The sequence below is a fragment of the Mixophyes fleayi genome, chromosome 10 (assembly GCF_038048845.1).
Source record: "Mixophyes fleayi isolate aMixFle1 chromosome 10, aMixFle1.hap1, whole genome shotgun sequence".
NCBI lineage: Eukaryota > Metazoa > Chordata > Amphibia > Anura > Limnodynastidae > Mixophyes > Mixophyes fleayi.
The window spans coordinates 54,560,045-54,584,673 of record NC_134411.1 but is presented as its reverse complement, the minus strand read 5'-3'; the positions used below and the strand labels follow the sequence as shown (position 1 = coordinate 54,584,673).

At 36.3% G+C, this 24,629-nt stretch overlaps 1 protein-coding gene across 19 annotated transcripts in view; it reads right to left on the bottom strand.

Annotated features, from left to right (window-relative positions):
- The window catches only part of NRXN2 (neurexin 2), a 725,960-nt gene that overhangs the window by 109,956 nt on the left and 591,375 nt on the right, over nucleotides 1-24,629 (bottom strand). For 11 of the 19 annotated variants that reach the window (XM_075188775.1, XM_075188784.1, XM_075188779.1 and 8 more), the window contains 2 exons: nucleotides 16,585-16,756; nucleotides 13,759-13,848 (listed from right to left, as the gene is read on the bottom strand). In XM_075188775.1, coding sequence (XP_075044876.1) covers nucleotides 13,759-13,848; nucleotides 16,585-16,756 — 262 coding nt within the window. The remainder of the gene's footprint in view (nucleotides 1-13,758; nucleotides 13,849-16,584; nucleotides 16,757-24,629) is intronic. The other 8 variants (XM_075188781.1, XM_075188786.1, XM_075188783.1 and 5 more) reach the window with 1 other exon arrangement.

The following is a 24,629-nucleotide window of genomic DNA, read 5'->3' as shown; positions in this document are numbered from 1 at the left end:
GTATACTTGCATTTAATACTAGTGTCTCCTTCCAGTTTGAAAGGTGGGACAGGAGATGGGGCAGACAAGCAGAGGCAGTGTACACTAAAGGTGCGTTCATGAAAAAGTGACTGAGTCTGACAAGAACACATACACCAATCAGCCACATAATTAAAAACACCTCAATAATAATGTATAGGTCCCCTTCGTGCAGCTAAAACAGCTCTGATCCATTGAGGCATGGACTCCACAAGACCTCTGAAAGTGTCCTGTGGTATCCGGCAGCAAGACGTTAGCAGCAGATCCTTTAAGTCCTGTAAGTTGCGAGATGGGGCCTCCATGGATCGGACTTGTTTTTCCAGAACATTCCACAGATGCTCGATTGGATTGAGATTTGGGGAATTTAGAGGCCAAGTGAACACCTTGAACTCTTTGTGATGTTTCTCAAACCATTCCCGAACAATTTTTCCAGTGTGACAGGGTGCATTATCCTGCTGAAAGAGGCCACTGCCATCAGGGAATACTGGTGCCATGAAGGGGTGTACTTGGTCTGCAACAATGTTTAGGTAGGTGGTACATGTCAAAATAACATCCAAATGAATGCCAGGACCAATTGTTTCTCAGCAGAACATTGCCCAGAACTCCACACTGCCTCTGATAGCTTGCCTTCTTCCACAGTGCATCCTGGTGTCATCTCATACCCAGGTAAACAACACACATGCACCCAGCTATCCACATGATGTGAAAGAAAATGTGATGCATCAGACTCGCCACCTTCTTCTATTGCTCTATGGTCCGTTTCTGGCACTCACTTGTCCATTGTAGATGCTTTCAGTAGTGGACAGGGCACTCTGACCATCTGCAAAACACTGTGTGTTCTGACACCGGGCTATCATAGCCAGCATTAACTTTTTTAGCAATTTTTGCTACAGGCACTCTTGTATGGGATTGAACCAGATGGGCTAGCCTACACTCCCCACACGCATTAACAGGCGTGGGCTGGGAGAGGGATGGCCAGGGGGCACACAGGCGGCCGCATCCCCTGTCATGTGATGTGGCCACCTGTGCGCTGACGCGGCAGCATCTCATGTTATCAGATGTGGCCGCGGGTAAAAAGGAGATATATTGCCTACCCCCGGCCCTAATAGCGGTCTGACAGAGCTGCCCCCCCCCCGCTGCCCCCTGGGCCAGCCCGCCCCTGCGCATTAATTAGTCTTGGGAGCCCATAACCCTGTTGTCGATTCACCGGTTGCCTTTCCTTTGACCTCTTTTGGCAGGTACTAAACACTGGACACCGGGAACACCCCACAAGACCTGCCATCTTTGAGATGCTCTGACCCTGTTGCCTAGCCATAACAATTAATTCCTTGTCAGAGTCACTCAGATCCTTACGCTTGCCCATTTATCCTGCTTCTATCTCTCCAATTCGAGAACTGACTTTTTTTGTGCTGCTTAATGTATCCCACTTGACAGGTGCCATTGTAACAAGATAATCAATGTTATTCACTTCACTTGTCAGTGGTTTTAATGTTGTGGCTGATCGGTGTATATGCCTGTCGGAAACGGTGTCTGTTGCTGAAGGGTTGGTGCAAGATGCATACTGAATATGATGATCATCAGCATGGACCTTGTTACTGCTAATAAATAAATATAAAATGATGTACCAGCACCAGCACCAGTACATCATGGCCTTAGTTGCAGCAAATTCAGATGGAAAAGCTGTGGCTGTAAGCATTAGGCTATAACAGGTTGGGCTGGTGGCACTGTTATAGGGAAATTCGCTGTGTGACAACCTCCTGTCATTATGTTTAGCATGGGGCTGAATTTCCTAGGAGCAAAAGATGTGCACCCCCCACACCCCGCTTGAAGGAAACAGACCTGAGACAGTACTAGGGCTCCTCCATAAACCCCTGTCCAGTGAGTTTTGGGGTAATAAATTTGTAAAATATAGATATTAGCATTTTTTACATGTGCATAATAAGATCTGTACACATAAATGCATGTTTTTATGTGAACACATTTTGTATATACATTTTTTGATGCAGATGCGTTCAACTCAGCATCATGGCCATTCATGTTTCAATGCATACAACAATAAGAGAGACCAGACAGAAGTGACAATTCAGGAACTGTTTTCTTACAAAGAGGTTATTTGTAAATACATTATCATTTAAATGATGTGCATATCATACCAAGTGTAATAAAATGCATATCATTACACAATTGTAAACAGTTATGGAAAACAATTTGTCATCATGATATAAAACTTACACCAAACTCTGCACCCAATAAATGTTGAAAAGAGGGAGAGAGTTATGAAGATACACAGCCTGGAAATCTGGTTGACTGCAATTTGGTCCCCAAGCAATGCAAAAAATAAAGCCTGAACAAACAAATTCAAAGAGCTATACTATAGCACTATAACACATAATATAATTATTGTCGTTCCCTGATGTTCTTATGTCACACTAGATGTTCTTGGGTCGCCTGGTTAATGCCTCTGGCTTCTCCTTCTTTTGTAGAAGCACTATCCTCACATTTTCATCTGTTCTGTCTCTGATGCTACTACAGAAATAGTGTAAATAGTGTATAATTACCGAACTGCAGCCTGCCCCTAGTGGCATCAAAATGATTGTGTAATAATATATGATAATATATGTATCATTTTGTATAGCTGGAACATGCAAAATAATTATTAAGCTACAATACCGATCTCACAGTCAAACATGCAGTTGTATATACACAGGGAAGCACTCTTGGAATAACACACCATGCATAGTATAACCATTTTAATGAACATATTATGCAGTGTTAAAACTCCAGCCATGACCTTGTACACTACACACAGCACTAATTGGATGCAAAGTTAGTAAATGAGCAATGTAGTCCACTCATACACACAATGACAATGTATATCATGTATATATACATTGGATATAGATGAAAAAGCATGGCCTTTACGTACAATTTTACATTATTCTATAGGCATCATAAAACACCTGCAGTGCCACTTGTTTTGCTGTATACATACAACCACACCATGACATGACATTTATACACAACAACAGCTAAAGGAACAACAGTATCATTCACTCATCTGCATACAGTATTACTTCAACACATTTATCTCTATAATGCATGGAGCAATGACTGTATACCTCATAACTTTTTCTTGCACACACAGGGGTACAGAAGGACATACAACTGGTGCATATGTAGATTGCTCTCCAGTACACTATTACTCTATAATGAACCTTAATCACGTTGCCACAGTTCACCACAGACATCCTTTCCATTACATTTATAATGGTAGTTACTGCCTAATACACATCACATGGTAACTGTCGTACTAGCAGTACTAGACTTTTCTGAATAACAGAGGCATTAACTTCTCTTACACAATACTACTCCAGTTATCAAATATCCTTAGTGACGACTGACACACATACACACTCAAAATTCAATCTGATAGTACCACATAGAGGAATCAGAAGCACAAAATAGTATTTTGTAAGCATGAGCCCCACCCCATTGTTTGTTTCATCCTCCAAGGCAGAAAATGTTAAAGGGACTTCACATCCTTAAATCTGTTATTGATCCCACTTTCTGCCTTTTAACCCCCCTACCTGCTCCTAGATCATTGAAACAGGTTTATAAATGAATTTATTTTTTTAACCCTCTGTAGTTAATTGTCTATTTACCAATTGGGAGTGGGAGTACTTCGAGTATTTTTTTTTTTAGAAAAATTAAAAAATTATCAGTTAATGTATTATTTAGTGGTTGGTTAGAACAGTCGCAATTCCTATTGGTATCTTTAGATTTTGTTAGTCTTTTTTTAACATTTATTTCCTTTTTTTAGTTTTGGTTGTTAGATACAGTACCTCCATTTTTTCCACTAATAACATTTGGTTTTGCTCTGCCAATCTTGTTTGGTGGAATCTTTTATTTGGAATTCTGTTGATGTTTCATTTTTCACATTAAAAAAAAAATGGTTTCTATTCAAAATGTTTTCATAAATCAACAACTTATGCTAATTCTAGGAACTCAAACCCCATAGATTGTAAGATTGCGCGCAGGGCCTTCTTACCTCTCTGCCTGTCTGTATTACAAAGTATTGTCTTATTACTGTGTTTGTTCCCAATTGTACAGCACTACAGAATTTGGGCGCTATATAAATAAATGATGATGATGATAATGATGTATACACTGAACTCTTGTTACAAAAGCATGGACTTTCTCTACAAATACTGCTTATGTATCAGTGGTTGAGTGACAGGAGCCCAGAGCGTACCCTGCCTACTATGTGCAGGCAAAATCTGTATAAATGCCAAATCACTAAGGGCGTAGCAAGCTACTGTGTGACATTATTAGAAAAAGCTAGTAATTTAAATTAAAACAAAATGATATGACTGATAAATAATGATTACTCTGAGGCTCTAACTGTGGTAGTAAAATCAGATGGTGAAAATGAAACTACTATTGTGTTTGGGGTAGGTAAAAAAAAAGTAACATGTATCTACAGGGCATAAACTGTATTAAAATGAATATGGGTAAAAGGTTAACCTACCATATTGGTAGTGCGCTTCCTCTCCCTCAAACCAAGAACTGAATGCGTGTGATGTTGGGGAAAAAAGATTTACAACACTATGTGGACATTTGTTGGTGATACAGAATTATTCTCACAATGGACCAAATAAATCATTGGTCACTACAGGTAAAGAGACACCATTGTAATTTGTCTGTGTTAAGATTTTTAATGCTTTGTGTGTCAATGAGTAAGATACTCTGATCACAGATCATTTCGATCTTTGTAATAGACATGGTAGATAGATACCGAAGAATAAATAAATAACTATTATTGCTCAGATATGCCCTCAAATTACAATGTAACCTAAGACAAGTATTGACATTTGAGTATTATTCATTTGGTCTATGAAAACAAATATAATGGGATATACTAAAGGTAATATAATTATTTTCACATTGAGAAATTTTGGACGGCAGGTTAAGTACATAGCAACACGAGGATCGATTTTGTAAATATGCTATATTTTGCATCAAAGGGACGATTTTTAAAACATACCACTTTTACTGTATATTAAGTGGTTCCGAGCTCTCCCCTTCAGTAGTTCCCATGGAGATTTATTGGAGATAAAAGCAGTAATCACTGCTACATGGGCAACGGAAGATACTAGAGGACAAATTATATATATATATATATATATATATATATATATATATAGCATGAGATATGTGAAGTGCATTACTGTAATCATAGTTATGTTCATAACACACTCCTAACTCTGATCGTCTCAGCTTGTAAGTTTTAATTTCCCTCCACATGCAATGTACTAAGGACAATGTAACAAGCGTAGCATATGGAGGGCAATATAAAACATGTAGAAATAGATCATGGATAAAAGGACAGCATAAAATGCAAACATAATTTTCTGTCTGACCTCTTACATGTAATATTAGGGGTCTGGTCCAGTAAGTTTAGTCGTCATTGACAGAAAGGTGAAGGTGATTATTGTTGATACAGACGGATTTTCAGTCTGGAATATATTGGAATTGAAACTATGAAAGGTTGTTATTTAAGGTTGTGGCCTAATCTTCTAGTTTTAAAATGCATTGTCTGCCTTGGCTGCTCCATTTATACAGTAAGCTTGATTAAATATAGCAAAATGGAAAAGAGATTGAAAATTAAGCTCATCACAAAAGGGAAAGGTAGAAAGCAAATTTAAATGGCATACTTTGGCCAATGACTTAAGTCTGTTTTTCTCCCAGACCAAATTTTGTTTGTGGTAATGCTGAACTTAAATTTACCTATTGTCTAACAATCCATTCTTTTGACAGACATGGATTAAATTTGGTCTGCAGGAATAAAGTTATGGTATGGTATTTATATTTTCACTCTTATAAAAACGGCTTTTATCTTAGCCATGCTACTCATAAATTAATCTAGACTCCAAAGTCATTATTTATATTTATTTTAACATTTATCAATTGTCTCTGCTAGATTGGAAAAATACTGAATAATCTTTTTCAATTATTATATAAACTGTTTTATGATGCTTAGCCCATTGGTGCTACTATACTGTATATAATAATTTGGTACAGCCAATAACAGTCTAAAAGCACTTACTGTATAAAAAACAACAAACATAGAAAACTGCATCATGTAACTGCATTTCTATGATGTGTGTGGGGGGGTCATAATTCAACCTTTCAGTGTATGAGCTTGTGTCTAAAATAGAACCTGTGTTTTTATGGCACTTGTGCAGACAGACATTTCACATTGGGCCTGTTGCTGAGTTAGAAGTAAAGCAAAAAAAGAAGTAGATTTGCTTCTGGACAAACCATGTGACAATGCAAGGGGTCCAAATTCATGCATTATTCTGCATGCAGGGAGAATACTGGCTGTTATTTATGTAAGCGCACAATACTGGGCAACTTTGTTTTTACACTGTAATGTAAAGTTGATCTAGGACATGCCCTACCCTGAGTATAAATCTATCCCCACATCTTAAATTTACCATCCCCTCCAGTGCAACATGGTTTTGTCAAGGCACAAATATGCTCCTTTTTGTTCTCCTCAGCATCAGCTCCATTGTCTGTCCATCTGTTGGTGAATTATCAAAAGTTCTATAGTTGTTCATAAATTTTAGGCCAAGTCAACAGCCCTTACAATGGACACTTATATTATATATATATATATATATATATATATATATATGTTGTTTGCTTTTAGCACTTCTGCAATACCTGAACCGTCATGAAGTTCAGCCGGCTGGTAGCAGAACATTCTTCAGTATATTAGGGTTAATAAATAACAATGTTTCGGCTTACAAGAGTTTCTAACTTTTATCATTTGCTGTTGTTTTGTTATATTAAGACACCATGTCCTATTCAATCACTTTGTGTTTTTTTTCAACTTTAATGTATTTTCATATTAAAGATTAACTACATCACATGCTGTGATATGATTTGTTTTGTTCTTGTTTGCTTTATGTTAGGTAAAAAGATAGTCAAAGATGACAAAAATTTGCTAATCACTATTTCTCAATTCCAGTCCTTAGGGACACAGTGCATATTGTCTAGATCATCTCATGGAAACAGAAGTTAAGTAATAGTAGCAGTTGTGGATATTTTAGAATGAGTCGTGAATTAATAAATTGTGCTCCATGTGGGACAAATGGTAAACGTTCTCTGTTTCTCAGGTCTTGAAGACCAGGGGGTATATTTACAAAACTCTGTGTTTGAAAAAGTGGAGATGTTGCCTATAGCAACCATTTAGATTCTAGTTATCATTTTGTAGAATGTACTAAATTCATGATAACTAGAATCTGATTGGTTGCTATAGGCAACATCTTCACTTGTTCAAACCCGCAGTTTATTAAATATACCCCCATGATTGAAAAAACACTGTGATGTAGCACATAGCTGCTAAAAGTGAAAAATTGTAACTTAGGATGTGCATTGGACTTTAAAAGAAAAAATTTGTATGCACAGGAAATTGTTTCTGAATAATTACTGAGTAAATAGAGATTCTCTGACATCCAATAGTTCCCCTTTCTCGTGAATGTATTAAAATCTGTTTTTCTTTCGATAGTAAGAATAGTAAGAATAGTAATTTTGTCATAGAGGAGAAAATATTTAAAATAGAAAATTTTGGTTGTACCTGATTGAACACTTGGGGCTAAATTGATCAAGCTGCGGACTTGAATAAGTGGATATGTTGCCTATAGCAACCAATCAGATTCTAGTTATCATTTATTTAGTGCATTCTACAAAATGACAGCTAGAATGTGATTGGTTACTATAGGAAACATCTCCACTTTTTTCAAACCTGCAGCTTTATAAAGTTACCACGTGGTCTTTTCCAAATCTATCATATAATTACTGGATGGGATAAGACTATTAGCTATAGACAGATAATGAAGCACAATTGCAAGTTTGATTCCTCATCCAACATTACAAACATTTTGTTTCTCGCACCTTATAATAGCCAGAGGGATTCTGGCACCACTACCAAATATGACTAGTGACCAAAAATCTGTGGAACTATCTTCAATAAAATAAGTATCCATGGAAGATATTTCAAGGGCCTAAGAACAAGAAGATAGAACCTCAAGATATTTCTCTTAAAATATTTGTCATGAACATCAGCAGAATTCCATATCCCTATCCCGTTATTGGAGGATTTCAATTTTTATTTTCAGCAAAGGGTTAAAAATCATTAATTCAGTTTCCTGCATTTCAGTGAATTTAAATTAGTCCCTTTAACGTTTTTTTATCCTTTATGTTTAAAATCTTTAAGTTCTCTCTCTCTCTCTTTCCTATTATTTTCATTTTTAAACATATGAGCGCAAGTAAGAAATATGTTTATCAGCTGTTTAGCAGAATTATTAGAAGATTAAATTTAGATTAGACTTGTGTACATATGTGTATACATATATATATAAATATATGGATATTTATATATACATATACATTAAATTTAGGTTTGCAAGGAATGAGAAGGAAAAGAGAATTCATTAGGTATTATCTAAACACCATTTAAGAAAAAAAATAAGGATTGTGAAAGATGAAAGAATAAAAAAGAAAAAAACACATATGATGAGATTAGACAAAAATCAATTGATCAAGTGATAATAATAATGCATATGTTACATATATATATATATTCCATTACATCTTGTAATATTTACCACTTACAATAGACTGTTCACCCAGTATGAACCTTTAATCCCAAAATAGACAACACCTTTTTTTAAGCTACAGCTACCAGCATGATCTTTCACAAGTCAAAGCATTAGGATCTGTCTCTCATAGTTCAGCAAAGTCTGGCAAGCCACAGGAGAACTACGCTGGCTGTAGAAGATTTGCATGTATTCATTTTGTGTGGCTGTTACTAGCAATTGTTTCTTCTTAAGGCTTATATCACTTCAGCTTTAACGTGTCTTTCTCATAAACTTTTACACAATTTTTAACTACACTGTTAAATATCTTGCTAAATTAGAATAACATGGTGTTCTAAACTGGGACTACATCACTTGGGAATGGTACGTTCTCAGCACAGAAATATAAAGACTCTCCAAATCCCTGCCATTTTACAGATCTTAAACCAACTTCTGTAAACAAACACTTCATAAAATGATTGCTCTCAAACAAGCTGCTCTTACTTTGTCCTAACTCCTGGGTTCTTGGTGTACAAATCCCTTTGAGAAATAGATAACCTTTTCTACAAGTGTGTAAACATTCTGTCTGAAATCAACCTGCCAGAAGCATATGTGAATGATGCCTAACATAATTAAGACTTTGTGGCATAGTAAAGATGATGTTTTTTTCCAATCCTTTTTCAATAATTGTATTGTTGACATTTGCAACAAGGCCAGGATAATCTGCAATGGTGACACAAGATCTACTGTAGACATTGCCTATCTTCCATTTTTGATCAGCTTTGAACATTACTGTAAAAATGTCCTAGATCTGCCCTAATCTTTACTGATAGCACAGTCCTGTTTATAAATCATTTACTATAGACGTACACTATAAAATGCTGTGATCAGCTCAGGTTATACAATCTGTCAATTCGATAGCAAAATGAACCTGTATTTCCACTACAGTGCACAGCAGCTATTTGCAAGGAAGCCAAAGCGTATATGTGCATCATTTTCAATAGTGTTTCTTTTTGATAAATAGACCATCTGACATATGCAAACAAGGATGTATGAATCAGCAAAACTTATATTCACAAGTTTACACATTCCAGTCTTCAGCAAATTGAACTGGTACTTCAAGAATGTAATAAATAACTGTCCAGGCATATGAATTGGCCTTATGTTGTGCAGATTGCACATGCAGTTTTTTACATTGCATTTGTTTAAATCTAGTATCTGGCTTTGGACAGAGCACACACATGCTTATTGAAGGAAAACACATTTTTCTGAGTTTTGCTTCTATGATCTTTAGCAATGCTATACCCCTTCTTACCTCCCTTGTCACCCCAGACATGAACATTCTGGAATCTAATGAAAGATACATGGTGACAATACATACGACAGGCTTGTCATAGGCTTAAAAACTTCAGGACTACCATGTTAACTTCAGTGGCTATCAGACTCCTTATAGTTTATATGTAGTTGAACGCATAGGAAGAATTTGTTCAAGCAGATTTCCATCTTCAAATTTTTTAATTTAACCCTTCCCTTTCCCCTCTTCCCTGTACTCATACTATTTGTTCAGTGCAGGAAGGTCCTTGCACAAACAACTGCTGAGGATCACTGTTGGTTAGCATCAGCAATGAGCTCTGTGCGTTGCTGGACGGAGTGTTCTGGCACACAGCGAAACATGACTGGTCGGATCTATCTATCTATCTATCTATCTCATTAAATCATATATATATATATATATATATATATATATATATATATATATATATATATATAAACTATAGTATTTATACATAGTACATCGTATATTTATATTGTTTTTATGAATGATAGCTAGATAGATAGATAGATAAATAGATAGATAGATAGATAGATAGATAGATAGATAGATAGATAGATAGATAGATAGATAGATAGATAAATAGATAGAAATATTTGAAAGATACTGAAGATACTTGGTCTACTGGAAAACTAAAAGCTTCTAGACTTTATAAGGCTTTATTAAGAACTGCTACTTGCAAGAAATACACATCAACCAGAGAGTATCAGCACTATATATGTCTGCTCACTGCATTATATGCCTGTAAGACAAGTTTCCACAATAAATAAATAAATAATAAAAATAAATATAAAAAGTGTATTGATGCCTTTGTGTATTGTGTCTATACTGGGTACCAGTATGCTTTCCTTAACTTGGCATTACATAAATGGATTCTTCTCCATCAACTACTTAAGCCAATTCTACAGTAATCAACTAGAAATTGTAATAATTATGTGTGGTATTATATTTTCTAAATATTTCATTCTAGAAACCATCTTTCTGTAGGCCAAAGTGTGTACTGTACTTGTGGAATTTTACATATTACTGCCTTTGGGCGGCCTCCTATTTTTCAATTTGTCCATGAATAATTCATTCTGGCTTCACTGCAGCCTGTTAGACTGTTGGTGCAGTCAGAAGATGACATTATAAACACGCCAATTTTTACCATGTCTGATTATGGCAATTTTGATAGGATCATCAGGCATTGTGTTTGTCTTAGGGCTGCACACACTGCTATATTGGGTCAAATGCCGAATATTAGCTGTGATATTCCAGCAAGTGTGACCAGTTTTAGACATGCAGAAATGTTTACGGTGCCCTATCCTGAACCGCAGCATGGCAAATAGTAAATAGTATCTATCATGTTGCATTAGGGTCTGAATGTCTCCCATAGCTTCTCTCAAAGAGGAAATTATAACTTGTGCCCCTTTGTTTCACCTATCTTGCATATGTGGAAAAAAAAACTGTCAAATATTTGAAACTAAATTGTTTACATAATTACATAGTTTTGTATGTTGAAAAATGCAGATGTTCTTTTTGTTCAACTCAACAAAATGCTTCCTGGCTGCATATTGGCAATCTGACATTACCATACCATTATATGGTATTAATGCACAGTACGGACAAATATACCATTATACATGTTTGTTAAAGCAATATAGTTTTTGTTTTGCTAAGAAGATCTTCCATCCTTCCTTCAGTCTATCTACTTATGATAGACTGATACCAATTCTAGTTGAAGAACATTCCCCTGTTCCACTGCTCTTGCAGTAAAGAATCGCTTTTGCAGCTAGAGTTTTTGCTTACAAACTCAAGATATCCTGTGCAGAGATTTTATGCTGAACAGATTTTCTAATGGCCAATGTATTTATACATAGTGATTATATCTTGCCTTGGGTTTCTGTTTTATTGTATTGTAAATAAATCCATTTAACACTTTGCACATAACTGAGAATTTCCATGCCTCTTAATTTAGTTACATACTCTTATTACTTTGGAAAGCAAGCAGTCCAAAGAATATTTAGAAATAGCATTAATTACATTAGCTCTGAACCTCATATAAAATTATTAACAAATAATAAATAAAACTATACAAGTTCTTCATTTTGAATTAGAGGAAAAACAAGATGAAAAAAATCAACTTTTAAATTGGTTCTCTAGAGTAAAAGTAGTTTTATAATGAAGATGCATTGAGCAATACTATACACATTTGTAAAAGGTGGCAGTGTCAGAACAATAACACTAAATAAAAAGATATTTAAAAATTAATTACTTAACCCCTTCACACCTGAACAGTAGGGGTTTCTTCCAGAAGACACCCTTTTTCTGCTCTATGTGGACCATATGAAATTGGACTTTTACAAAGGAGGATCTAAAGTGTGGAACTTACTGAAGAAAAGAGTAGGGTGTCAGGTCAATCCCTTATCATTTCCTGCTACCTCTTCAGTTCCCTGACATAGTAAAATTTGTTATTCCTGGCCCTGTAGGTGTTGATGATCGGAATTTATGGTGTCAGTGTACTGAAGTGGTGGCATGGTGCAATTTTATCATGGATCCTCCTGCATAGGTGAAAAGTATAAAAGGGACTAACTATTGAGATAAGTGTGTCATTCATTAATTTTAAATGGGCTCTTTATATTATGGAATTGTCCTTTAAAGCTAATATTTTAACCAAAGAATGTTAAAGAGATTGTACGCTCCTTTGAGCAGGGTCTTCTCTCCTCCTGTCTCCACCACTTTCAACTCTGCTCTCCAGCTATCAACCCTCCTCCTCGAGGACCCTCTCCGCCCCCCCTGTCCCCTCTCGCTCCCCCCTCTCCCTCTGGGAGTTTCCCTGTCACCCGTGCCCTCCCTCCTGGGTTCCGTCGTATGCGGACTCTCCCCTACCCTAGCGTTGAGCTCATTGAGTTACTGTGATTATTGTTTACTGTACTGTGCTGTCTCACCTTGTATTGTAATTCTGTTTGTCCCTGTACGGCGCCACGGACACCTAGTGGCGCCCTATAAATAAAAATTAATAATAATAATAATAATAATAATAATAATAAAGAGTCATATTGATGGACTGCAACATCTTAAAATTTCTCAGCATTAATTTAAATGTCTAGTTGAAAATTCAACATGTTCACGCATTAGTCTCCAGTGGGAATGCCACTGTAATACTAAACTGTGACATTTGTTTTATGTGTACGTCTGAAAAACGTGCAACGTCTGGAATGGAAAGGCTCAGTTTGCATATGCCAGATGTTTTTAATAAGATTTGTATCCATTCAAAACAGTCCCTTCTTATATTACTTTTACATTTGTTTTAATGTTCTAAACATTTCTTATAATGGAAGAGCTTCAGATTTTATTCAGTTAAACATCAGAATTTTCCAATTATTATTATAAATTTCAGATAAGCATGTCTTGAGTGGCTTCTGGCACAGGTATGAATTAGGTACTTAGAAAATACAATCTCAAATACAGATTCTATAGACAGCTAAATCAATCAAAATTGTCATATTCCCATAACTGTCGAGCTTCCCTTTACCATTGGGATTATCTAGATTAAAAGCATATCGCAAAAATCTAGAATCATCTATAACATTTGTTCTTCAATGTAGATCATGGACAAAGGTATGGACAAAAATAAAATAGAGTAAAAGGGAAAGAAGATGATTGTTATGATAAAGTTTAGGTGATTTATAATCAAATGATTAAGCTTAATTTGTTTTAAAATTCTCTTCACCTTCTCACTACTCCATATTTTTAAACCAACCTCCCCATCCCCACAAAAGTTACCTTTGTCTAGCAGCCACTCGTCTACAACACGACCCAGGCGGTAGGGGATGCGTTGACGGGCAAGCGCCAATCTTTCACTATCTGGGTTCCCTTTATAGAGTTTTAATAAAAGAACATTAGAGGCATTAGAATCTGAAAGGTGAAAGGTTAGAGGTTAACAGGTCATGGAACAGTTACAATGGTTAGAAAATGGTTAAAAGAGATTTAAGGAGATTAGACCCATCATGCCCCCATTCACTGTACCCACCAGCAAAATCATTTTAATGATATGGATTGCAAGAATTGGGAAAACAACCATAAATGTGAGCTATACAGTGCATCTTTAAATGACTGCTGTATCTGTGTTATTTTTGTATTGACAAATGTTCAATGCCCTAAACCATCTTTACCCTATGAAATACTGCACAATTCTCAAATGCCAATTTATTAATCGCATTATAATAACTGTAACTTACATAAACAACATTTATCTTCTCTCATATACACCACTCTCATCTACCTGTTATTCAATGCCTGCACTGGTAACAAACATTTGTATTACTACTATTTAAAAGTAATAATTAAAATGTTGGCTGTTTAGTTTCAGCATGTGCTTTGTGACTTATATATTTAAAATTATTTATTAATATGTCCATTAGACACTCAACCGATAAATACCTTGGTATCAGATGCCTAGCCATAAAGTGGACTTCTGTTTAAATATTTAAATCAAGTTATTGTTGACCATTATAATTGTATTCACTCATGCTTGTTTCACCACATAGGCTTTCTATACAGTTGTGTGAGATTGTTTATGTGTGGTTTTAGAAACTATGCAGAGTTATATGCTTGGCCGTAGAGTTTTGAGATTACTGTTCATCTGATTTATTTTGTAAAGTAAGTGTTCAATAATATCTAAATAGTATTTTCCAATTCTGTAGTTTACTAGTTCCGGGAAATGAAGCTGAGAGGAAACAGTTCAGGGAGAGAAAAGGTGGATATATGACCTTGACATTCAGCAGTGGGGTCAAAGTTATGAACAAACCACAGAATTGTGATCATCTATGGAAATAAATCCTGAAATCATGGACATAGGGTAGTGAACAAAGAACAGGGAATAAACCAGAACCTCGGCAAGGAGATGAGAGACAGGAGCTTGGCAATCTTCATAAACTCTATATGTGAACATTATCTTACATTATTCCGTTTATTGTGGATGCAACTGGATACATGAAAACTATATTCTACATTTTCACCCAAAGTATATATTAAACAAATTATGAGTATTTTTTTCACTCAGCAAATTACTTATGTCAAATAACACAAGTTGAAATTGTGTATTTTTTTTCTAGATGCAAATAGCAAAAGATGTGTGAACAAACAAACCCATGACTCTCGTCTCCAGTGCTCAAAGTTTTAAGAATATCCATGCATGACTAGCACAAAATAATGAACGGTATAATCTGGCTACTGATACATCTCTATCTTAGAATACATAAAAATGGTTCTTGTTGAGAACCCCTACTCTAGAACAAGTTTCATGCTGTTGCATATATTATAACCAGGTATTACATTAAATAATCAGCTCATCCTTCGAGAAAGAATTGTAGATAATCATATTTATTGTACTTTTCCCAAATCTTGCATTCCAATTATATATTTTCAAGGTTCAATTGTCTAAAAAAGTGGTTGCAATGAAGGCAGAAGGGATTAAAGGTTAAGTACTAGTTAGTTCTGTTTAGTAATCAGTTAAGAGGGGTAGTGTGGATATTTTAATATCAAATTACCATTGGACTTTTTAGCACTAGGTTTATCAGTACTTTTTTCTTTAATTAATTAAAGTTTTCTCATTATTTGTGTAGTAAAATTCAAACACATACCTTCAGTAAAAACAATATATGATTTTTTCTATTTTACCCAGTATTAATCTCTCAGGAGAAAAAACAAATCAAAAGGTACAAATAGCAGCTAACTAGATGGTAAGCTGAACTTTGATTCACTAGCAACAGCTCAGTGCATTTGAAACATATTCAGTGCTCGGTGTAAGTAAAACATATTCCGTGAGTAGCCAAAGGTTAAGTACAACATGGTTTTAAGATTTCATCCACTGGGATGTGTTTAAAATTTAGTAACTGTACTATACTATGACTTTAGGAAGCTTTTTCCTTTCAACTTTATCATTCTTTCTGATGTCTTCAAGTTTTATTTTTTAGCATGCATGAGGAAACAGTGTGTAACCAAAGGAGAAGTAACTGTAGGCCACATTAGCATAGAGACATAGAGAAAGTATGGGAGAAAGCAAGAGAATACCAAAAATAAAGCAGGGGGTAAGAGAGTGGAGATTATAAGCAGAGAATGAAATGTTTTTTTTTTTCATCTCGTGCATTATTTATATATTTATTTGCAATTGAAATAGTAAGGACACAGTCTGTACACCTATTTGGTGTAATAAAAAATACTCTGTATCAAAATGTATTGAAATGGGTGGTTGCATTTTAAAGTGTTTCTGGTGTATATGTCTGCCCTAGGAGTGTGGAGAAATGCTCTATATTGCTCATCTGAGAAATTATTCACTTTGTGTGAATTTTTAACTATATTGTTCTCATCTCTGTCATAACTTTGGATCTAATACCATTTGTATAAACTATAAACTTTAAACAACAGCAACAACAGTTGCAATGACAAATTAGGATTAACTGCAAAGAGTAACAGTCTGGCTGCTACATGGCCCTGACAGTAATAATAGGAACAACAGTAAAAACAATTTCCATTAATCTTCAACACGGCTCCATGCACTTTCAGGAGAAGTGCTTTCCAGACTCCAGTATATGCTGGAGATTTCCTCACCTGCAGGATATCTCTCGTTGACTGGCCAGCTGTCCACCTGCAAGGTAGCATTACCCCCACTACGGGTAAATCGCACCACATGATACTTCCCATCGCTCACCAGGGCCCCTGGCTCTTCGATAGTTATATCATCTGTGCCCACGTTAAAAATCACCCCCACTGTGCCCTGGTCCTAGAGGAAGACACAAGACAAAAAAATAATTAATGTACAGCATAATAAAGCACTTCAATCTAGTTACTTGCAGAACCTTCTTTCTTGGCATCTTGCATTTGGTGATATGATTTGGATTTATCATGTTGCCTATGCAGACTAAAATTAAACTTTTATTATAGACCCCGATGTAACAGTGCAGGTGTGGCAAAATTGTCATAACAAGTTTAATCATTTTTAACATCACTACTGTCAACATACTAAATACACTATGGACCTCATTTAGAGTTGGATGCAAAGTCCGTTTTAGGCGCATCTAACGAAAAAACACTACCACGCATGTGCAGAAAGCACCATATCCGCCTGCATCTTGGACGCAATTAACACTTGCGACAGCTTGCAACTCACTACGAGAGAATGGGAGGGCCCCGGAATTGTGAAGGCGTGACCATGTAAATACATCCTAGTCGCAGTGAGGAGCAGACGCAACACACATCAAAACAGGGCTAAAGCTGTGCGGCAGGAATTAGGTGGTGCAAGCTTTAGCTATCTGCAGGAACTGCTCACAGCTTGATAGGATATTAAGAGTGGGTCGCAAATGGGGTTGCTTGCCACTTGTAATACCCTACCAAGCTGCGGCACACTCCCACTCCTACACTTCTTAAATGGAATTTGTGTCTGACTCTAAATGAGGTCCTATATGTATACATTTAAAGATATTATTGTGCTGTACTGAAATTCAGAGCTTCCAAGCTGATTTGAAATAACAATCGATTCAACAATCGAAAATATAATTGAAACAGTACGAAAGTGGAGTAAAGATAAAAAGGAGTAAAAAAGAAAATTTCATAATCATTGATATAGAATTACCAAATACCTTCACTTTTTATTGCAGGTTTTTTTCACTCCACTATAACGACTCCAATCGTACTGTGTCTGCCCACCTGGCATTCTATAGAGGATTAAGTTATCTTGAGCATGAGTGAGGAGCTTGAGATAACGAAAATGACAGGTGGGTGGAGAAACAGACTGTACACAGCAAGTCTCCATTAATTTCCTTACTGTGGCAACAACTCTGGTGATTCTAGTCTGGGTAAAGTGTCTTGAAGAATCACCAGGATAGCAGCATTGCTCTTGAGTGCCCCCTACTAGTGGTACCCTTATAATTAACAAGTACTTAATATATTATCAAGGCTTTGCAATTAATTGTGAATTTTATGAGGCTCATTTAGTTGGATGTACATTTTTTTTGCATAAGACACACAATTATATAAATAGTTATTAAATCATTAGTGTCACAGCTATATAATATTATAACAATATTAATATTTCTATTTGGACAACTGCAGCAAAGAAGATTCCCTTTGCATTTTTAAAGCGGAAAACAACAGATGTTATACTTTAATTTCATTTGTATTTGTAAATAATTACATTTTATAAATAATAATAAATAATAACTGTCATGCACCATTCTCTCTTTGACAGTACACAATATTATTATATTCTGTACAAGTAAGATAAAGTGACTTTAGCTGTTACTACCAGCACTGTCAAGCCACATCTCTAAGATATCTCTATGCTATCATGGGTTGTAAGTATACACACTTGTAATTCCTGTCATACACCTAATACAAAGCTACTGTTTTTGAGTTGAATACATCTTGTGATGCATATGAATGTAAAACGTGCTTACATGCTCCTTTTCCCCTATGAACATTCTGAACACATATGCGTCCACCTCAAAATTATCCCGTAATTCTATAGCAGAAGAACTAACCATTGTCAAAGCTGTTACTGCCTAATCTTACTAGAAGAGTTCTCTTTTTAAGTAGTTTAAGTAGAAATTTGCATACACAGTATTATTGTATTTGTATATTCTTGGAATATGTTATTTATGTTTTGGTTTGGCAGTAAGGTGACCAGTTTAACTAATGGGTGAAGCTAGTGTCAGACACCGCTAAGTCATAAGTACTGCAGCCAGAATTAATTAAAATATGATGGTAGTACTGTTTGATCACATCCACTATCATCTAGTTGACTCAGTGGTGAGCTACCTTGTCAACATTTCCCCTCCACGTTTCTTAACTATAATCATTATTAATATTATTCTAGTTGATTTGTAAAACACCACAGTGCTCATCAGTACCAGACAGTGGAGAAAAGAGAGCATACATAAAACAGGGACATAAAAGATAGACAAAATAAATGCAGATATAAAAAGTAAGGGTATTGAGGGCTCTGCTCTACTTGTGGAAAAAGGTTAGCATTGAGAAGAACCAGTGTGGCTCAGAGTGGTGATTGACACAGTACAGAAGATGTATAAGTGTGAATACTATAGGTGGGATTTGGGTAGACTCATATATCTATAGTGTATATATTTACAATTTGAATTTTGAGACTCCATATCCACTAAGAAAAAAGTATTTGTGGTAAATACCAAATATTTTTATTTCCGTGATAAGATGCAGGCTGAAGGTAAAATGATGCCACCTATTAGGGATCAGAAATATTTAAAATGAAACCTTTTTATTTGCTATAACTGTACTGACAAATGTTTTTTCACCTCTAGTTCTCCTCTAATTAATTCAAACCTAAACATCAGTTTTGCAACTTAATTAACTAAGGTTATTTGAAATCCATTATTCAAATGCAACCTCAATCGGTTTATTGCAAAGTGCATTCTGTATACTGCCCACTGCATTGTTCACTGGTGTTTTAATTGACAATGACAAGGTTTACATCAAGTTATATAATTACAGGAGACAAGCTCTGTTGCTTTCATTTCCTCTATAAAATACATTCACTTATTTCTTTTGAATATATTCTCCATATTTATATCATTTGTAGGATTACTTTCATGTCCCCTGTAATTATGGTTGTAAATGCTGATCTAACAAAGACCCAACAACTTGACATGGTTTTCCCTTAAGTTATGTAACTCTATTGACAAGAGATTTCATATAATTTCTATGGTCTGCTTATAACTATGTGTACTCAGTAAATAAGAGCAAACTAACATATAAAATACAAGATAACATTGTCCCATGTGTACAACTCAAAAGTCATACTCCAAATACTTGGTCAATCTCAAATCAACTGCCGATGTGGCGCTTCACTAGGTTTGCAGCCAAATAGGTTTCCCTGAAGACCCACTGATACTTCAAATTACAACATATATTAAACAGATGGATACCTACATATAGCGCTGCCTTCACGCACACCAGGTGTACGCTGGAAGATGGATATGTGGAAGGCAAATTTCAAATGATTCTGCGTAGCATTGCCTCCACATGCACTTCTAGAAGGTTGTGAGCGAACTTTCACAATGACTATCCTTACCAATTCTCTGAAATAAATGGTATTTGCATACAGAAACAGAAAGAAATTATAGTGTAGTCTGTATGACCCAGTACATAAAAACATCAAATAGACATATAGCTTAAATGTCCATGCATAATCCCATGTAAAATAGTGTTACACGGCCTCCGATAATTAAAACCTAATTATCGGAGGACAGCGGGACCCGACAGAGTGTGAAAGACCGATGTTACTCGCGGCGGTGGGAGGATTCTGATGTCATATACTCACCTGTTGTATGCGAATTCATCATCTTTCTCTGGTACGGGTTCATTTTTATGTTTTTACCCTCATTGTTTTAATAAAGGGTAATATGCCAGATATGCTTCTTTCATTTTTGAGTGAGGAAGATCGTCAGTGGGGAGTCTGACAACGAGAGGAGATCAACTCATTGTTTAAGAGCGAGATTACAGCTGAGTCTGAGTAAGCACATACCCATAAGGGAGGTGTCACGAGTGGAAATCAGGGTGCCGTGTAACACTATTTCACATGGGATTATGCATGGACATTTAAGCTATATGTCTATTTGATGTTTTTATGTACTGGGTCATACAGACTACACTATCATTTCTTTCTGTTTCTGTATGCAAATACCATTTATTTCAGAGAATTGGTAAGGATAGTCATTGTGAAAGTTCGCTCACAACCTTCTAGAAGTGCATGTGGAGGCAATGCTACGCAGAATCATTTGAAATTTGCCTTCCACATATCCATCTTCCAGCGTACACCTGGTGTGCGTGAATGCAGCGCTATATGTAGGTATCCATCTGTTTAATATACTCCAAATACTGTACATGTTCCTGCAAACAACAAAATTAATTTGTCTAGCTGACTGTTTTGGAAATTAATTTAATTATCTTTTCACTTTATTCAACACAGCTGAAGGCAAGGCCATTTTTCTTATTAATTTGCTACAGTATCTACTTAACCTCCCTTCCTTTGCATCCAATTCCATTGTTATTAGGGAGAGACTACCATTAGAAAACCAACATCCAGCCATTCAATTTATTAGCATATTTTATGCTGATCCAATGTGGATCAATAGTCTATTCTTAGCTAAATGACCAAATATAGGAGAGATCAGTTACAAAGTCTACCTTCATAAACAATTGAGTGCACAAAATTTGCAAAAACAAATATCTTACACAACACATTTTACATTTTAATAAGATTATTTTATACAGATCTCTGTATAATGGCAGCAAAAAATATTTTTTGCTCTAAATAATAGTTGTCTAACTGGCAGACCATGGGCTACCTGCATTCTTCCAAATTGTTTTGGTATTCCTCATCTTCCTGTCAATCTCCATACACTGACGGATATGTAGAGTTGGACATAAGTCCGATTTGTAAGAGCAAAATGCGTTTTTACCTACTCTTTATCTAGAACTCTTTATCTAGGGAGCTTGTGATGATTAATTCATTATGTAGCAACTGAAAAAATAACCTCTAAGAACTAAATACCCATTAAAAATAATCACATTGTGATTATTCCCATTGTGTAGCATAACATGGAAGTGGTACATAGAAATAATATCTATAGGTCCTAATTATATAAACAGTATTTGTGGCAATAGTTAATTTGAACTTGGGTAGTAGTACAAATAAAAAAGGACATTGTACTTCTATGTGTTTCTGTTGAGCAACACCCCCCCCCCCTTCCACACACACACATACTTGTGACAGAGGAGCAGTCTGTTGTAAGAGGAGAAGCAGGATAGAGGGCTGGCAAAGTTAGAGAAGAGAGTGACATGAGAGAGTGAGAAATGAGATTACTAGGAGGAAAGAGTGAGGAACTAGGTAAACTAACAGAAGGGAAAGAAATGAGAGAGAGAGGGAGAAACGAGAGAAAGTGAGAGAGAGAGAGAGAGAGAGAATAAGAGAAAGGTTGAAAAAAGAGCTCAGAAAAGAGAAAGACTGATAGGAAAAGAAGAGCAAAGTCAAAGCTGTAACTAGGGCTGTGCGATAGGGGGCGACTGCCCAGAGCGCAGCGCTGAAGGGGGCGCTATTTATTAATATTTTAGGTTAATTTGGTTAAAATTAAGGCTAGGGGGGCGGCATTTTTCTTTTCCGCCCCAGGCGCTAACATTTTAAGTTATGCCTGAGAACAAAGTAAAATCAAATCAAACAAAAAATATTGGTCTGACATTGTACGAGTACAAAGTCACCATTCCTATGCATCCTTTATCAAGGGCTATTTAAAGAAAAAACATTCACTCAATAGTAGATAATCTAACTTTATTACTCACTTATTAGGATTTGGACCAATATTTTGTAAATTGTATATAAAATATACAATTTGGGTATCATTATACACTTGCGTGTTGTAGAAATGCATATTAATTATTTGTTTCCATAGTTACAATTCACAAGTTTGAGGACATTTAGAGAATATTTTCATTGTTTTAAGCATTGTTCTCAGCAAACATTTTTCTGCATTTTACTGCTGACGTAGATTACATGGTAAATGACTGTTTGGTCAGATATTGCTGGAGTGTGTATGTTCCCACAATCACTTTTCATCGTACCAAACTACATATCATCGTTTGATTTGGTTTTCTAAACTTCCTAAAAATCACGATTAACAATGGAATAATGCTGTGCAAATTTGGAAATGTGTACATATTTTAAGGGCTGCCAAGAGGAATTCAGGCCCCCAGTAGAGCAACTTCATGGGGCCCCCCTTATAGTAGAGCATGGCAAAAAAAATTGTGGAAGTGATCATATAATTGGGAGCGTGAATGTGCATCATTGGGGCATGTCTAGAATGTGAAGAGCGCTAGGCCACCCTCCTACAGAAAAAACTCCTGCATTGCTATGTACACCATTGGCAGAAGTGTGCAGTGCACGCATGCCGGAGCGTGACATATGTCCCAGCAGTCCTGACTTTCAGGACAGTGTAACAGTGACCTCATAGTGCCTCTTAGTTGTGCCCTCATAGTAGAGGTCCAGTGTGACAGAATGGACCGCCTATGCCACACTGTCTGTTGTTGCTGGGAACCGGCTGGGCTTACTTTGCCACCGTCCCCTTTCGTTATTTCAAATACGCCCCTCCTGCCGCAGTGGGAGGGGCCTGCTGCCACCACTAAGCTCCTTCTATGGCACTCAGAACCACGTTTCTTCTGGGTAACTGATGCTGCTAGCGTACCTCATTGCTGGTGTACCTGGGCTGGTGCTCCTGATCTCTTACTATGGATCAGGGTTCCTGTGGATTGATCCCCCCTTGGCCTATCACACTGACCAGGGCTGCATGGGTAGCAGGCAGAGTGGTGGTACTGGAAAGCTCGGGTCCAAACCTCAGAACAGCCGGAGAACGGATTAGTTTTAGGGTCTAATCTGCAGGTTACAGGAATACAGCAATATTGAAGATGTTTCCAAGCAGGTCTTTGAAGCAAGATGTTTATTTGCTCAAACACTTGTTGAAGGTACCAGCGTTCAGGTCTTGAAATCAGAAAGAATACATTTCAGTGTACAAAACAATGGTTTAATACAGATTTGGACACAGGCTATTTTTAGAATCAGGATGTATCCTGCTTACCAAAACATAGAATTACATGAATTGCAAAACTAACAATATTTACACCTATCTGTGAAATATCTAGAAACGCTGTGATGTCTGGCATCTTTCTTTTAGACGCAGGAATTGTAGCAGCACGTTTTAAATTAAACCTTCCTGTCTCCAAGTGAAACCTCAGACATCAAAACACCCAATTAACATATGGGCCTTTCTTCAGACAGTTCGAAATACACATTCCCAAAGACAGGAACAACAAAGCAATTCCTTGCGTAAGATATGCAAAAAGGCTTTCAAAACAAAGACTTATTGTATCAGATATACATCAGAAACAAGGTATTTGCTTTTGAAGGGTTAGAACAGAAAAAACAAATTTTCTACCCTGGTCTCAGAGATAACGATTTCCTATCTCACAATATATATAGTATAAAAAATAAGTGCACGTGCAACAATATAAACAAGCGCCCTGCACTATTTTTTCTAAATAAATTTACACCTAAAGTTATTTATCAGTGATCCAGTCACATCCAGGGTTAAGGACTATTTACCACATCCTGTGGTAAATAGTCCTGCCCAGAATTAATAACATACCACATAGTAGAGTCCTCAGTTCATATTATACAACAGTAATGCCCCCAATTCATTTTATGCCATACATAAGTGCCCCCAGTTCATGTTATGCCACAGTAATCACTTCAATTAATTTTATGCCACACATAAATGCCCCAAATCATATTATGCCTCAAATAAGTGCCCACAATCACATTATGGCTCACATAAGTGCCCCCAATTCACACTCACAGGGGGGGAATACAATGGAAGACGCCCACCAGAGGGGGTGTGGCCAGTCACTTTCACCACATGTGGCTGCAGGTTTATTTTGTTGCGGCTTGTCTGGGTCCTGGTATGTTTGGGGCCCTTTTTAGAAAAAAAATGGGTATATTTAGAAAATTCCAACCAGCCCCGGCATTAAATCAATAGCACCCACGATTAATATTTAGGCCTTACTCCAGCCCCAACATC